Source organism: Fringilla coelebs (assembly GCF_963513975.1).
Source record: "Fringilla coelebs genome assembly, chromosome: 3".
NCBI lineage: Eukaryota > Metazoa > Chordata > Aves > Passeriformes > Fringillidae > Fringilla > Fringilla coelebs.
In genome coordinates this window covers 2,269,802-2,286,958 of record NC_140030.1, presented here as the reverse complement: position 1 = coordinate 2,286,958, position 17,157 = coordinate 2,269,802, and the positions used below count along the sequence as shown (strand labels likewise).

Sequence of the window (17,157 nt, the reverse complement as noted above, 5' to 3'; positions counted from 1 at the left end):
ATTTGGGATTTCCTGGGATTTTTTGGGGGATTTTTTTTTATTATTTATCTAGGATTTCCCAGGATATTTTGGGGGGATTTTTTTGGATTTATATGGGATTTCCCAGGATTTTTGGGGAGATTTTGTTTAGGATTTCCTGGGATTTTTGGGGAAATTTTGGGGGATTTTTGGGGGATTTTATTTGGGATTTCCCAGGAATTTTTGGGAGGATTTTGATGGGGTTTTTTGGGTTTTGCTGGGACTTTTGGGGGGGATTTTTTTGGATTTTGTTTGGGATTTCCCAGGATTTTGGGGGGGATTTAGTTTAGGATTTCCTGGGATTTTTTGGGGAAATTTTGGGGGATTTTCTGGGGGATTTTTTTTACTTTATCTGGAATTTCCTGGGATTTTTAGGGGGATTTTTTTTTTTTTTAATTTATCTGGGATTTCCCAGGATATTTCTGGGGGATTTTTTTTGATTTATCTGTGATTTCTCAGGATTTCTGGGGGGTTTTGTTTGGGATTTCCTGGGATTTTTGGGGAAATTTTGGGGGATTTTTTTGGCTTTATCTGGGATTTCCTGGGATTTTTGGGGGATTTTTGGGGGGGATTTTATTCGGATTTATCTGGGATTTCCCAGGATATTTCAGGGGGATTTTTTTTGATTTATCTGGGATTTCCCAGGATTTTTGGGGGGATTTATTTGGGATTTCCCGGGATTTTTTGGGGGGATTTTTTTCTTAATTTATTTGGGATTTCCCAGGATTTCTGGGGGGATTTTGTTTGGGATTTACTGGGATTTTTGGGGAATTTTGGGGGGATTTTATTTGGATTTATTTGGGATTTCTGAGGACTTTTTGGGGATTTTGTTTGGGATTTCCTGAGATTTTTGGGGAAATTTTGGGGGATTTTATTTGGATTTATCTGGGATTTCCCAGGATATTTTGGGGATTTTGTTTGGGATTTCCTGGGATTTTTTGGGAAATTTTTTTGGATTTGTTTGGGATTTCCCAGGCTTTTTTTGGGATATCCTGGGATTTTTGTGGGGATTTTTTTGGATTTATCTGGGGTTTCCCAGGATATTTTGGGGATTTTGTTTGGGATTTCCAGGGATTTTTGTGGAAATTTTGGGGGATTTTATTTGGATTTATTTGGGATTTCTGAGGACTTTTTGGGGATTTTGTTTGGGATTTCCTGGGATTTTTTTGGGATTTTTTGGGGGATTTTTTTTGGGATTTTTTTTGGGGATCCCCAGGCCATTCAGTGTCCCTGAGGGCCGTGGTGTCCCCGCAGGTGGTGGCACCATGAGGGCCCTGCTGCTCTGGGACCTGCTGCTGCTGCTGCTGCTGCTGCTGGGGCTCTGCGCCCGCGCGCGCGGCGACTGCCGGGGGGACTGCGCGCACTGCCAGCGCCTGCTGCCCCGCCCCCGCTTCGACCGCCTCGTGAGTGACACTGGGACACTGGCTGGGGACAGCGGGGACAGCTGGGACTGGGCTGGGGACACCAGGGACACTGGCACCGGGCTGGGGACAGAGGGGACACCTGGCACCATCCTCGGGGCATTGGCCTGGGGACAGCGGGGACACCTGGCACCGGGCTGGGGACAGCAGGGACATCTGGCATTGTCCTGGGGACACCTGGCATCGTCCTGGGGACAGAGGGGACACCTGGCACCGGGCTGGGGACAGAGGGGACACCTGGCACCATCCTCGGGGCATTGTCCTGGGGACAGAGGGGACACCTGGCACCGGGCTGGGGACACCTGGCATTGTCCTGGGGACACTGGGGACACCTGGCACCGGGCTGGGGATACAGGGGACACCTGGCATTGTCCTGGGGACACCGGGGACACCTGGCACCATCCTTGGGGACAGCAGGAGGGACACCGGGGACACCCGGCACCCGGCTTGGGGGCAGAGGGGACACCTGGCATTGTCCTGGGGACAGAGGAGACACCTGGCACCATCCTGGGGGACACCAGGGATACCTGGCACCATCCTTGGGGACAGAGGGGACACCTGGCACCCGGCTGGGGGACAGAGGGGACACCTGGCACCGGGGTGGGGACACCAGGGACACCTGGCACCATCCTTGGGGACAGCAGGGACACCTGGCACCATCCTGGGAGACACCAGGGACACCTGGCACCCAGCTTGGGGACAGAGGGGACACCTGGCACCATCCTTGGGGACAGCGGGGACACCTGGCACCCGGCTTGGGGACAGAGGGAGGGACACCAGGGGCACCTGGCATCATTCTTGGGGACACCAGGGACACCTGGCACCATCCTCAGGGACAGCGGGAGGGACACCAGGGACACCTGGCACCTGGCTGGGGGACAGAGGGAGGGACAGCAGGGACACCTGGCATTCTGGCATTGTCCTGGGGGACAGCGGGGACACCTGGCACCGGGCTGGGGGACAGCGGGGACACCTGGCACCCGGCTTGGGGACAGCGGGAGGGACATCAGGGACACCTGGCACCATCCTTGGGGACAGCGGGGACACCTGGCACCATCCTGGGGGGCTGGGGATGGCAGGAGGGACACCACTGGGGTCTGGGGACAGCAGGAGGGACACCAGGGACACCTGGCACCATCCTGGGGACAGAGGGGACACCTGGCACCCGGCTGGGGGACAACGGGAGGGACACCAGGGACACCCGGCACCCGGCTTGGGGACAGTGGGGACACCTGGCACCATCCTGGGGGACACCAGGGACACCCGGCACCCGGCTTGGGGACAGTGGGGACACCTGGCACCATCCTCGGGGACAGCAGGGACACCTGGCACCGGGCTGGGGACACCAGGGACACCTGGCACCTGGCTCGGGGACAGCGGGAGGGACATCAGGGACACCTGGCATCATCCTTGGGGACAGAGGGGACACCTGGCATTGTCCTGGGGGACACCAGGGATACCTGGCACCATCCTTGGGGACAGAGGGGACACCTGGCACCCGGCTTGGGGACAGAGGGGACACCTGGCATTGTCCTGGGGACATCAGGGACACCCGGCACCCGGCTCAGGGACAGCAGGAGGGACACCAGGGACACCTGGCACCCAGCTTGGGGACAGCGGGGACACCTGGCACCATCCTTGGGGACACCAGGGACAGCGGGGACACCTGGCATCCGGCTGGGGGACACCAGGGACACCTGGCATCCGGCTTGGGGACAGCGGGGACACCCGGCACCATCCTGGGGGACAGCGGGAGGGACAGCGGGGACACCTGGCACCATCCTGGGGGCTGGGGACAGCAGGAGGGACAACATCGGGATCTGGGCTCTGGGGGACAGAGGGAGGGACACCTGTGTCACCTGGCACCATCCTGGGGGGCTGGGGGACATCCTGAGTGACACCATTGGGATCTGGGGGACATCAGGAGTGACACCTGTGTCACCTGGCACCCGGCTCGGAGTCTGGGGGACATCAGGAGTGACACCATTGGGATCTGGGGGACATTGTCCCCTTGTCACCACCCCTGGGGGGGTTGGGGAGCCTTGTCCTTCTGACGGAGACTGGGGGACACCAGGAGTGCCACCAGTGTCACCTGGCCCCATCCTCGGGGTCTGGGGGACATCAGGAGTGCCACCAGTGTCACCTGGCCCCATGCTGGGGGTCTGGGGGACATCAGGAGTGCCACCAGTGTCACCTGGCACCATCCTCGGGGGCTGGGGAACACCAGGAGTGCCACCAGTGTCACCCGGCCCCATGCTGGGGGTCTGGGGGACATCAGGAGTGCCACCAGTGTCACCCGGCCCCATGCTGGGGGTCTGGGGGACATCCTGAGTGACACCCTGTCCCCTGGCCCCGTGCTGGGGGTCTGGGGGACACGGTGACACTGTCCCCTGTCCCCATGCCCGGGGGGTCTGGGAGCCCTTTTCCTTCTGCTGGGGAATGTGGGGGGGATTTGGGGTTTGAGGGGAAGGTGCCACCTGCTGCCATTGTCATTGTCACTGTCATTGTCACTGCCACTGCCACTGTCATTGTCACTGCCATTGTCACTGTCATTGTCACTGTCACTCCTGGGTGGGCACCAGGACGGTCCCGAGGGAAGGTGAAGATCCCAAATCTGGATGAAGATCCCAAATGAGGGTGAAGATCCCAAACCTGGATAAAGATCCCAGACCAGGATGGTCCCAAACCAGGATGATCCTGAGGGAAGCTGAAGATCCCAAACCAGGGTGAAGATCCCAAATCAGGACGGTCCTAAGGGATGGTGAGGATCCCAAACCAGGGTGAAGATCCCAAATCTGGACGGTCCCAAATCTGGATGAAGATCCCAAACCAGGATGGTCCTGAGGGAAGGAGAAGACCCCAAATTAGGGTGAAGATCCCAAACCAGGGTGAAGATCCCAAACCAGGATGAAGATCCCAACTCAGGGTGAAGATCCCAAACCAGGATGAAGATCCCAAACCAGGATAAAGATCCCAAATGAGGGTGAAGATCCCAAACCAGGATGAAGATCCCAACTCAGGGTGAAGATCCCAAACCAGGATGAAGATCCCAAACCAGGATAAAGATCCCAAATGAGGGTGAAGATCCCAAACCAGGATGAAGATCCCAAACCAGGGTGAAGATCCCAAACCAGGGTGAAGATCCCAAATGAGGGTGAAGATCCCAAACCAGGATGAAGATCCCAAACCAGGATGAAGATCCCAAATGAGGATGAAGATCCCAAACCAGGATGAAGATCCCAAACCAGGATGAAGATCCCAAACCAGAGTGAAGATCCCAAACCAGGATGAAGATCCCAAACCAGGGTGAAGATCCCAAACCAGGATGAAGATCCCAAATGAGGATGAAGATCCCAAACCAGGGTGAAGATCCCAAACCAGGATGAAGATCCCAAACCAGGATGAAGATCCCAAATGAGGATGAAGATCCCAAACCAGGGTGAAGATCCCAAACCAGGACGGTCCCAAACCAGGATGAAGATCCCAAACCAGGATGAAGATCCCAAACCAGGATGAAGATCCCAAACCAGGATGGTCCCAAGGGAAGGTGAAGATCCCAAACCAGGGTGAAGATCCCAAACCAGGATGGTCCCAACTCAGGGTGAAGATCCCAAACCAGGGTGAAGATCCCAAATGAGGGTGAAGATCCCAAACCAGGATGAAGATCCCAAACCAGGATGAAGATCCCAAATGAGGGTGAAGATCCCAAACCCGGGTGAAGATCCCAAACAAGGGTGAAGATCCCAAATCAGGATGAAGATCCCAAATCAGGATGGTCCCAAGGGAAGGTGAAGATCCCAAACCAGGGTGAAGATCCCAAACCAGGATGAAGATCCCAAACCAGGGTGAAGATCCCAAACCAGGATGGTCCCAACTCAGGGTGAAGATCCCAAACCAGGGTGAAGATCCCAAATGAGGATGAAGATCCCAAACCAGGATGGTCCCAAACCAGGATGAAGATCCCAAACCAGGATGAAGATCCCAAACCAGGATGAAGATCCCAAACCAGGATGAAGATCCCAAACCAGGGTGAAGATCCCAAATGAGGGTGAAGATCCCAAACCAGGGTGAAGATCCCAAACCAGGGTGAAGATCCCAAACCAGGATGAAGATCCCAAACCAGGACGCTCCCAGGACCCCAACCACGCCCCCCTTCCGTCCCATTTCTGCCTCCCCCACCCCAAACCCCCGAGGACCCTCCGAGGTCCCGCCCGGAGCCCCGGCCGGGCGGGGGGAGCTCGGACACCCCATGGCTCCTCCCGAGCTCCGTTCGTGTCCCACCCGCCAGAAATTTTGGGGTTTTCCAGGAATTTTGGGGTTTTCCAGGAATTTTGGGGTTTTCCAGGAATTTTGGGCTTTTCCAGGAATTTTGGGGTTTTCCAGGAATTTTGGGGTTCTCCAGGAATTCTGGGGTTTTGCAGCTCCTCAATCCTCTCTTCTCCCCTCCCTGAGCCGCGTTCCCGGTGGATCATCCACGTCCCCCCTTCCCAAAAAGAGCGGCAGCTCGGAAGCCCCCAGGGTTGGGAAATATCCCCAAAAAAAAACCCCAGGAGAAACCAGAAACTTCCAGAAGATGCTGGAGCCACCCCAGTGCCACCAGGTTTTGGGGTGCCACCACCCCAGAACGCTGAGGGCACCAGAAGCTCTGTGAGATCCCCTTGTCCCACCGGGTCCTGTCCTGGAGCTCCAGCCGGAGCCTTGGGGACATCCCGGGGGGTTGGTGGCACATGGACCCCCCAAAGCCAGGGCAGGGGGAACCGGGGTTTGGGGTGTCCTGGTTTGGGATGGAAGGAGCCTCCTGGTGGGATTTGGGATCTCTTAAGGCTGGAAGGAGCCTCCTGGTGGGATTTGGGGTCTCTTAAATCTGGAAGGAGCCTCCTGGTGGGATTTGGGGTCTCCTGAGGATCATTTTGGGCTGGAAGGAGCCTCCTGGTGGGGTTTGGGATCTCCTGGGGCCGGAAGAAGCCTCCTGGTGGGATTTGGGATCTCCTGGGGTTTGGGATCGAAGGAGCCTCCTGGTGGGATTTGGGGTCTCCTGGGGTTTGGGATCGAAGGAGCCTCCTGGTGGGATTTGGGGTGTCCTGGGTTGGGATGGAAGGAGCCTCCTGGTGGGATTTGGGGTCTCCTGGGGTTTGGGATGGAAGGAGCCTCCTGGTGGGATTTGGGGTCTCCTGGGGTTTGGGATGGAAGGAGCCTCCTGGTGGGATTTGGGGTCTCCTGGGGTTTGGGATGGAAGGAGCCTCCTGGTGGGATTTGGGATCTCCTGGGGTTTGGGATGGAAGGAGCCTCCTGGTGGGATTTGGGGTCTCTTGGGGCTCAGAGCCTCCTGGTGGGATTTGGGGTCTCCTGGTTTGGGATGGAAGGAGCCTCCTGGTGGGGTTTGGGATCTCCTAAGGCTGGAAGGAGCCTCCTGGTGGCGTTTAGGATCTCCTGAGGATCATTTTGAGCTGGAAGGAGCCTCGTGGTGGGATTTGGGATCTCCTGAAGCTCTGGGCTGGAAGGAGCCTCCTGGTGGGATTTGGGATCTCCTGAAGCTCTGGGCTGGAAGGAGCCTCCTGGTGGGATTTGGGATCTCCTGAGGATCATTTTGGGCTAGAAGGAGCCTCCTGGTGGGATTTGGGATCTCTTGGGGCTGGAAGGAGCCTCCTGGTGGCGTTTAGGATCTCTTGAGGACAATTTTGAGCTGGAAGGAGCCTCCTGGTGGGATTTGGGATCTCCTGGGATTCAGTCTGGGCTGGAAGGAGCCTCCTGGTGGGATTTGGGGTTTCCTGAAGCTCAGTTTGGGCTGGAAGGAGCCTCCTGGTGGGATTTGGGATCTCCTGAGGATCATTTTGGCCTGGAAGGAGCCTCCTGGTGAGATTTGGGATCTCCTAAGGCTGGAAGGAGCCTCCTGGTGGGATCTGGGATCCCTTGAGGATCATTTTGGGCTGGAAGGAGCCTCCTGGTGGGATCTGGGATCTCCTGAAGCTCAGTTTGGGCTGGAAGGAGCCTCCTGGTGGGATTTGGGATCTCTTGAGGACAATTTTGAGCTGGAAGGAGCCTCCTGGTGGGATTTGGTATCTTCTGAAGCTCTGGGCTGGAAGGAACCTGCTGGTGGGATTTGGGATCTCCTGAGGCTCAGTTGGGGATGGAAGGAGCCTGGTGGAATTTGGGATCTCTTGGGGCTGGAAGGAGCCTCCTGGTGGGATTTGGGATCTCTTGCGGATCATTTTGGGCTGGAAGGAGCCTCCTGGTGGGATTTGGGATCTCCTGAGGCTGGAAGGAGCCTCCTGGTGGGATTTGGGATCTCCTGAGGCTGGAAGGAACCTCCTGGTGGGATTTGGGATCTCCTGGGGCTCAGTTTGGGCTGGAAGGAGCCTGGTGGTGGGATTTGGGATCTCTTCAGGCTGGAAGGAGCCTCCTGGCGGGATTTGGGATCTCCTGGGGCTCAGTTTGGGCTGGAAGGAGCCTGGTGGTGGAATTTGGGATCTCTTCAGGCTGGAAGGAGCCTCCTGGCGGGATTTGGGATCTCCTGGGGCTCAGTTTGGCCTCGAAGGAGCCTGGTGGTGGGATTTGGGATCTCTTCAGGCTGGAAGGAGCCTCCTGGTGGGATTTGGGATCTCCTGGGGCTCGGTTTAGGCTGGAAGGAGCCTCCTGGTGGGATTTGGGATCTCTTGAGGATCATTTTGGGATGGAAGGAGCCTCCTGGTGGGGTTTGGGATCTCCTGAGAATCATTTTGGGCTGGAAGGAGCCTCCTGGTCAGATTTGGGGTCTCTTGGGGTTCAGTTTGGCCTGGAAGGAGCCTCCTGGTGGGCTTTGGGATCTCTTGAGGATCAATTTGGGCTGGAAGGAGCCTCCTGGTGGGATTTGGGATCTCTTGAGGATCATTTTGGGCTGGAAGGATCCTCCTGGTGGGCTTTGGTGCCACCCCCACCATTCCCAAAGCGCCGTCCCAGGCAGTCCCACCAGCTCAGTGCAGCCGGAGATCCTGGAACTGCCGGTGCCAGGGAGGGCAGGGAGCGGCTGCTCCTCGGGACGGGGGTGGATCCCCCCTGTCCTGGTCCCCGAGGCCACCAAAGCCACCAACCAACGACGGGACAGAACCTCCCCGGGCGGTCGGGGACACTGCGCACCGAGGGCGCCGACCTGCTCCCAGCTGGGGACAATTCCAGGAGAATTGTCACCGAGGCCCGGTGGCAGGGATGTCCATTCCAGAGGGTGACAGGACCTTGGAGCTGTCACCTCAGCCCAGTGGCCCCCGGGATGTCCATTCCAGAGGGTGACAGGACCCTGGAGCTGTCACCTCAGCCTGGTGGCTGGGATGTCCATTGGGGTGACAGGACCCTGGAGCTGTCACCTCAGCTCAGTGGCCCCCGGGATGTCCATTCCAGAGGGTGACAGGACCCTGGAGCTGTCACCTCAGCCTGGTGGCAGGGATGTCCATTCTGGATGGTGACAGGACCCTGGAGCTGTCACCTCAGCCTGGTGGCCCCCGGGATGTCCATGCTGGAGGGTGACAGGATCTTGGAGCTGTCACCTCAGCCTGGTGGCCGGGATGTCCATTCCAGAGGGTGACAGGACCCTGGAGCTGTCACCTCAGCCTGGTGGCTGGGATGTCCATGCTGGAGGGTGACAGGACCCTGGAGCTGTCACCTCAGCTCAGTGGCCCCCGGGATGTCCATGCTGGAGGGTGACAGGACCTTGGAGCTGTCACCTCAGCCTGGTGGCAGGGATGTCCATGCTGGATGGTGACAGGACCCTGGAGCTGTCACCTCAGCCTGGTGACCAGGATGTCCATTCCAGGGGGTGACAGGACCTTGGAGCTGTCACCTCAGCCAGGTGGCCCAGGAGCTGGGATGTCCATTCCAAAGGGTGACAGGACCCTGGAGCTGTCACCTCAGCCTGGTGGCCGGGATGTCCATTCTGGAGGGTGACAGGAGCTTGGAGCTGTCACCTCAGCCTGGTGGCTGGGATGTCCATTCCAGGGGGTGACAGAACCCTGGAGCTGTCACCTCAGCCCGGTGGCCCCCGGGATGTCCATTCCAGGGGGTGACAGGACCTTGGAGCTGTCACCTCAGCCTGGTGGCAGGGATGTCCATTCTGGAGGGTGACAGGACCTTGGAGCTGTCACCTCAGCCTGGTGGCAGGGATGTCCATTCCAAAGGACCTTGGAGCTGTCACCTCAGCCTGGTGGCAGGGATGTCCATTCCAAAGGACCCTGGAGCTGTCACCTCGGTGGGATCTGTCACCTCCAGCAGCACAGACCCTTCCAAAACCCTGCAGATGCCAGGAGAGGACCTCGGTGGCTCCGCATGGCCCCATCCTCGTTTGGGGACAATTCTCCCTCTTTTGGGATTCTGGGACGAGCCCTCGCCCCCCTGGGTGTGAGCAGGTCCCCGTTGTCCCACCCCAGGGGAATTCCTTGGGGTTATGGGGTAAAAAAAGGAGGTTTTGGTGCATTTCCAGGAAAAAATCCCAAATTTGTTGTCGGGAGGAAGAGCCATGGGAAGGACGAAGCCGCTGTGAGGAACGGGATGGAGAGAGGGGAGGTTTGGGGGGAAAAAGGATAAAAAATGGATTTGAGGGTTGGAGGAGAGGATGGGAATCTCCAGCTGGGGTGGAGCCAGCTGGAGATCAGCGCCTGGAGGATCCCACCGTGCTGGGGACGTCGGGATGGAGATGAGAACAACCCTTCCCTCCTGGGCGGCTCCTCCCAGACTTCACCCAGTTTGGCTCTTCCACCATTTTCTCCTGGATGGTTTTCCCTGGATGCTGGGTTGGGTGGCACCAAGAAAAGGACTCTGAATGTCCCATCTGGCCTGGAAAGGGACGAGATCCAACCCTGGTGGGTTTGGTGACACCAAGAAAAGGATTTTCCATGTCCTGTCAGGCCTGGAAAGGTTTGAGACCCAACCCTGGTGGCTTTGGTGGCACCAAAAAAAGGATTTTCCATGTCCTGTCTGGCTTGGAAAGGGATGAGACCCAACCCTGGTGGGTTTGGTGACACCAAAACCCCACAGCAGGGACAGGGCCGTGTCCAGTCAGGCCTGGAAAGGGACGAGACCCAACCCTGGTGGGTTTGGTGACACCAAAAAAAGGATTTTCCATGTCCTGTCTGGCTTGAAAAGGGATGAGACCCAACCATGGTGGTTTGGTGATGCCTGGAAAGGGACAAGACCCAACCATGGTGGGTTTGTGACACCAAAAAAAGGATTTTCCATGTCCTGTCTGGCCTGGAAAGAGACAAGACCCAACCATGGTGGGTTTGGTGGCACCAAAAAAAGGATTTTCCATGTCCTGTCTGGCCTGGAAAGGGACAAGACCCAACCATGGTGGGTTTGGTGATGCCTGGAAAGGGACAAGCCCCAGCCATGGGGGGATGAACCCTGGTGGCGAAGGGACGTGGTGGGAACGGCCGTTCCTGGGGCTGGAGGAGCTGGAGGCCCCCCTGCCTTTGAGGAAGATCTGGGAAGCGTCCTGAGAATCCCTGGAGAGGCGTTGGAGCTTTTCCATCCTCACCCCCCGAGCTGTTCCGAAGGTCACCGGGAGCAGCCAGCGCGGATTCCCGGAGGAGCGGCGGGGCCCGACCTTCATCCCGGGGTTCTGGGACATCTTGAGGACAATCCTGGAATGGGCCAACCTGGAGCACCAGGATCCTTCAGGATAACGGGGCAGGAGAGCCTCAGCAGAGCTGGGAGGGCTGTGGGACCCCACAGGCGTCTGCTGCCGTCCAGGGAACATTCCCGGCTGGAGAAACCGCGGGGAGAGCAAAGTTCTGCCCTGGGGAGGAAAAACACCGGGAACAAGGACCTGCCATGGGAATGGGCCAGAGGTCCCTTCCACCTCTGCTGTCCCTGCCTGCCTCCACTGTCCCATCCAACCTCCATCCTGTCCCATCCAACCTCCATCCTGTCCCATCCCACCTCCTACATGTCCCATCCAACCTCCATCCTGTCCCATCCAGCCTCCATCCTGTCCCACCTTCACCATCCCATCCAACCTCCATCCTGTCCCATCCAGCCTCCATCCTGTCCCATCCAACCTCCATCCTGTCCCATCCAGCCTCCATCCTGTCCCATCCAACCTCCATCCTGTCCCATCCAACCTCCATCCTGTCCCAACCCACCTCCATCATGTCCCATCCAACCTCCATCCTGTCCCATCCAGCCTCCATCCTGTCCCACCTCCATCCTGTCCCATCCAGCCTCCATCCTGTCCCATCCCACCTCCATCCTGTCCCATCCAGCCTCCATCCTGTCCCATCCCACCTCCTACATGTCCCATCCAACCTCCATCCTGTCCCATCCAGCCTCCATCCTGTCCCACCTTCACCATCCCATCCAACCTCCATCCTGTCCCATCCAACCTCCATCCTGTCCCACCTTCACCATCCCTGCCCACTTCCATCCCGTCCCACCTCCAGCCCCTCCTGTCCCCCTTTCTCCCTCCCTTTCCACCTTCACCATCCCATTCCACCTCCACTCTTCCTTTCCACATCCATCCTGTCCCACCTCCACCATCCCATCCCACCTCCACCATTCTGTCCCACCTCCACCCTTCCTTCCCAATTCCACTGTCCCATCCCACCTCCATCTTGTCCCACTCCCATCCCATCCTGTCCCACCTCCATTCCTTCCTACCTCCATCCCTTCCCAACTCCACCATGCCATCCCACCTCCATCCTGCCCCACTTCCATCCTGTCCCACCTCCACCCATCTGTCCCACCTCATCCTGTCCCACCTCCACCCCCTCTCACCTCCATCCCATCCTGTCCCACCTCCACTCTTCCTTTCCACATCCATCCTGTCCCACCTCCACCATCCCATCCCATCCCTTCCCACTTCCATCCTGTCCCACCTCCACCCCCTCTCACCTCCATCCCATCCTCTCTCACCTCCACCATCCCAGTCGATGATTTCTGGGCCGTGGGACCCTGCAGAGCTCAGAGTGACCGAGCAGAGCTCCGGAATTCCATGGGACAGCGTGGGGCGTGCCTGGGAGAGCTCGGAGAGCGCTGCTGAGCATCTCCAGAACCTTCCATCCTGCTGGGAGAGCTTGGAGAGCTCTGCTGAGCATCTCCAGAACCTTCCATCCCGCTGGGAGAGCTCTGCTGAGCATCTCCAGAACCTTCCATCCCTCTGGGAAAGCTCTGCTGAGCATCTCCAGAACCTTCCATCCCGCTGGGAGAGCTCGGAGAGCGCTGCTGAGCATCTCCAGAACCTTCCATCCCGCTGGGAGAGCGCTGCTGAGCATCTCCAGAACCTTCCATCCCGCTGGGAGAGCTCGGAGAGCGCTGCTGAGCATCTCCAGAACCTTCCATCCCTCTGGGAGAGCTCAGAGAGTGCTGCTGAGCATCTCCAGAACCTTCCATCCCTCTGGGAGAGCTCTGCTGAGCATCTCCAGAACCTTCCATCCCTCTGGGAGAGCTCTGCTGAGCATCTCCAGAACCTTCCATCCCTCTGGGAGAGCTCAGAGAGCATCTCCAGAACCTTCCATCCCTCTGGGAAAGCTCTGCTGAGCATCTCCAGAACCTTCCATCCCTCTGGGAAAGCTCAGAGAGCTCTGCTGAGCATCTCCAAAACCTTCCATCCCTCTGGGAGAGCTCTGCTGAGCATCTCCAGAACCTTCCATCCCTCTGGGAGAGCTCAGAGAGCGCTGCTGAGCATCTCCAGAACCTTCCATCCTGCTGGGAGAGCTCAGAGAGTGCTGCTGAGCATCTCCAGAACCTTCCATCCCGCTGGGAGAGTTCTGCTGAGCATCTCCAGAACCTTCCATCCCTCTGGGAGAGCTCTGCTGAGCATCTCCAGAACCTTCCATCCCTCTGGGAGAGTTCTGCTGAGCATCTCCAGAACCTTCCATCCCTCTGGGAGAGCTCAGAGAGCGCTGCTGAGCATCTCCAGAACCTTCCATCCCGCTGGGAGAGCTCTGCTGAGCATCTCCAGAACCTTCCATCCCTCTGGGAGAGCTCAGAGAGCGCTGCTGAGCATCTCCAGAACCTTCCATCCCGCTGGGAGAGCGCTGCTGAACATCTCCAGAACCTTCCATCCCTCTGGGAGAGCTCAGAGAGCTCTGCTGAGCATCTCCAGAACCTTCCATCCCTCTGGGAGAGCTCTGCTGAGCATCTCCAGAACCTTCCATCCCTCTGGGAGAGCTCAGAGAGCGCTGCTGAGCATCTCCAGAACCTTCCATCCCTCTGGGAGAGCTCTGCTGAGCATCTCCAGAACCTTCCATCCCTCTGGGAGCCCAGCACGGGCTTGGGCAGGAGGCACCTCTGGGGAGGGAGGAGGCCGGGGATGCGCTGAGGAGCTGCCGGCACCTTCCATGGGCGCTTCCAATGGGATGGGTGTTGGTGTTGGGTTGGGTGTTAAGATGGGTGTCGGTGTTGGGTTGGGTATTGGTGTTGGGTTGGGTGTTGGTGTTGAGATGGGCGTTGGGTTGGGTGTTGGTGTTGGGTTGGACATCAGGATAGGTATCGGTGTCGGGATGGGTGTTGGGTTGGGTGTTGGTGTTGGGTTGGGTGTCAAGATGGGTGTCGGTGTTGGGATGGGTGTTGGGTTGGGTGTCAGTGTTGGGTTGGGTGTCAAGATGGGCGTCGGTGTTGGGTTGGGTGTTGGTGTTGGGTTGAGTGTAGAGATGGATGTTGGTGTTGGGTGTTGGGATGGGTGTTGGGTTGGACATCAGGATAGGTGTCGGTGTTGGGATGGGTGTTGGGTTGGGTGTCAGTGTTGGTGTTGGGTGTTGGGTTGAGTGTCGAGATGGATGTCGGTATTGGTGTCAGTGTTGGGTTGGGTGTTGGTGTTGGGTTGGGTGTTGGGTGTTGGATTTGGTTGGGTGTTGGTGTTGGGCTGGGTGTTGGGTTGGGTGTTGGATTTGGTTGGGTGTCGGTGTTGGGTTGAGTGTCGAGATGGATGTCGGTATTGGTGTCAGTGTTGGGTTGGGTGTTGGTGTTGGGTTGGGTGTTGGATTGGGTTGGGTGTCAGTGTTGGGATGGGTGTTGGGTTGGGTGTCAGTGTTGGGTTGGATTTTGGTGTTGGGTGTTGGATTAGGTTGGGTGTCAGTGTTGGGATGGGTGTTGGTGTTGGGTGTTGGATTGGGATGGGTGTCAGTGTTGGGATGGGTGTTGGGTTGGGTAACAGTGTTGGGTTGGATGTTGGTGTTGGGTGTTGGATTAGGTTGGGTGTCAGTGTTGGGATGGGTGTCGGTGTTGGATTGGGTTGGGTGTCAGTGTTGGGTTGGGTGTCGGTGTTGGATTGGGTTGGGTGTCAGTGTTGGGTTGGGTGTCGGTGTTGGATTGGGTTGGGTGTCAGTGTTGGGTTGGGTGTTGGTGTTGGATTGGGTTGGGTGTCAGTGTTGGGTTGGGTGTTGGTGTTGGGTGTTGGATTGGGATGGGTGTCAGTGTTGGGTTGGGTGTTGGTGTTGGGTTGAGTGTCGAGATGGATGTCGGTATTGGTGTCAGTGTTGGGTTGGGTGTTGGTGTTGGGTTGGGTGTTGGATTGGGTTGGGTGTCAGTGTTGGGATGGGTGTTGGGTTGGGTGTCAGTGTTGGGTTGGATTTTGGTGTTGGGTGTTGGATTAGGTTGGGTGTCAGTGTTGGGATGGGTGTTGGTGTTGGGTGTTGGATTGGGATGGGTGTCAGTGTTGGGATGGGTGTTGGGTTGGGTAACAGTGTTGGGTTGGATGTTGGTGTTGGGTGTTGGATTAGGTTGGGTGTCAGTGTTGGGTTGGGTGTCGGTGTTGGATTGGGTTGGGTGTCAGTGTTGGGTTGGGTGTCGGTGTTGGATTGGGTTGGGTGTCAGTGTTGGGTTGGGTGTTGGTGTTGGGTGTTGGATTGGGATGGGTGTCAGTGTTGGGTTGGGTGTTGGTGTTGGGTTGAGTGTCGAGATGGATGTTCGTGCTCATGTTGGGTGTTGGGTTGGCTGTTGGGTTGGGTGTCAGTGTTGGGATGGGTATTGGGTTGGGTGTTGGGTTGGGCGTCAGGATGGGTGTTGATGTTGGGATGGGTTTTGAGACGAATGTCGGTGTTGGGATGGATGTTGGGATGGCTGTTGGATGTTGGGATGGATGACAAGATGGATCTGGGGATGGGTGTTGGTGTCAGGTTGGGTGTTGGAAAGGGTGTCAGGATGGATGTCGGGATGGATGTTGGATGTGGGGATGGGTGTTGGTGTCAGGTTGGGCGTTGGAAAGGGTGTCAGGATGGATGTCGGGATGGATGTTGGATGTTGGGATGGGTGTCAGGATGGATGTTGGATGTTGGGATGGGCATCGGGATGGATGTTGGGTTGGGTGTTGGATGTTGGGATGGATGTCGGGACGGATGTCAGGATGGGTGTAGATGTCAGGATGGATGTCATGATGGACGTCGGGATGGATGTCGGGACGGATGTTGGGACAGATGTTAGGATGGATGTGGGGATGGGCGTCGAGGTGGATGTTGGGATGGGTGTAGATGTCAGGCTGGATGTCAGGCTGGATGTCGGGATGGATGTTGGAATGGATGTCGGGATGGATGTCGGGATGGGTGTTGGTGTCAGGCTGGGTGTCGGGATGGATGTCGGGCTGGATGTCACAATGGATGTCAGGACGGATGTCGGGATGGATGTCGGGATGGGTGTTGGGAGGGATGTCGGGATGGATGTCAGGATGGATGTCGGGATAGGTGTCAGGATGGATGTTGGGATGCGTGTCAGTGTCAGGTTGGATGTTGGGATGGATGTCAGGATGGATGTCGGGATGGGTGTCACAATGGATGTCAGGCTGGATGTCAGGATGGGTGTTGGGAGGGATGTTGGGACAGGTGTCAGGATGGATGTTGGGATGTGTGTCAGTGTCAGGTTGGATGTTGGGATGTGTGTCAGTGTCAGGTTGGATGTTGGGATGCGTGTCAGTGTCAGGTTGGATGTCAGGATGGATGTCAGGATGGATGTCGGGATGGGTGTCACAATGGATGTCACGATGGATGTCGGGATGGACGTCATGATGGCTGTCGGGACAGATGCCGGCACCGCGGTGCCGCCGCCGTTCTCTCCATCCCTCCCACCCCCCGGGGACGCCCCCCTGACCCCCTCCCCCTTTCCCCCCCGCAGATCTGCCTGCTGGAGTGCGAAGGCCAAGCCGTGCCCCGCGCCACCTGGGAGCTGTGCCTGGCCGCCGGCCGAGCGGCCCCGCGGCCCCGCCGCCTCTCCGGCCGCGCCTGGCCCTGGGGCGGATCCGCCGAGGCGCCGGGCGCCTGGCGCGAGGAGGAGGAGGAGGAGGAAGAGCGGGAGGACATTTCCCGGCGGCCGGGAGCGGGCCGGGCGGCCAAGGGGGTGCAGAAGAGGTACGGGGGCTTCATCGGGGTGCGCAAGTCGGCGCGGAAGTGGAACAACCAGAAGAGGTTTAGCGAGTTCCTGAAGCAGTACCTGGGCATGGCGCCGCGCTCCAGTGAGTACGGCCGCGGCGGCGGCGCCGGCGACGCCAACGAGATCTAAGCGGGATCCAACCCTCCACACCCCGCCCGCCACATCCCATGGGTGCCATCCTACAAGGGGGCCATCTCCAAGACAGCAAACCCATTCGGAAACGCGGCTCGGAAACGCCGGCGCCGGGAGGGACGCGGGGACGCCGCGGGGGAGGGACACGGGACACCCTGGGGGCGGCTCTGGGGCATCTTTGGGGCACCTTGGGGACACCTTTGGGGAACCCTGGGGACACCTTTGGGCACCTTCAAGGTCACCTTTGGGTCACCCCCAGATTGCC

At 58.1% G+C, this 17,157-nt stretch overlaps 1 protein-coding gene across 1 annotated transcript; it reads left to right on the top strand.

The window, feature by feature from the left end:
* Positions 1-884: 884 nt before the first annotated feature.
* PNOC (prepronociceptin) lies at positions 885-16,889 on the top strand (the record flags this gene model as incomplete). The annotated part of the gene is made up of 2 exons (XM_084201653.1): positions 885-1,421; positions 16,506-16,889. The coding sequence occupies exons 1-2, from the start codon at positions 1,284-1,286 to the stop codon at positions 16,887-16,889; spliced, it is 522 nt and encodes a 173-aa protein (XP_084057779.1). The 5' UTR covers positions 885-1,283.
* Positions 16,890-17,157: the final 268 nt, after the last annotated feature.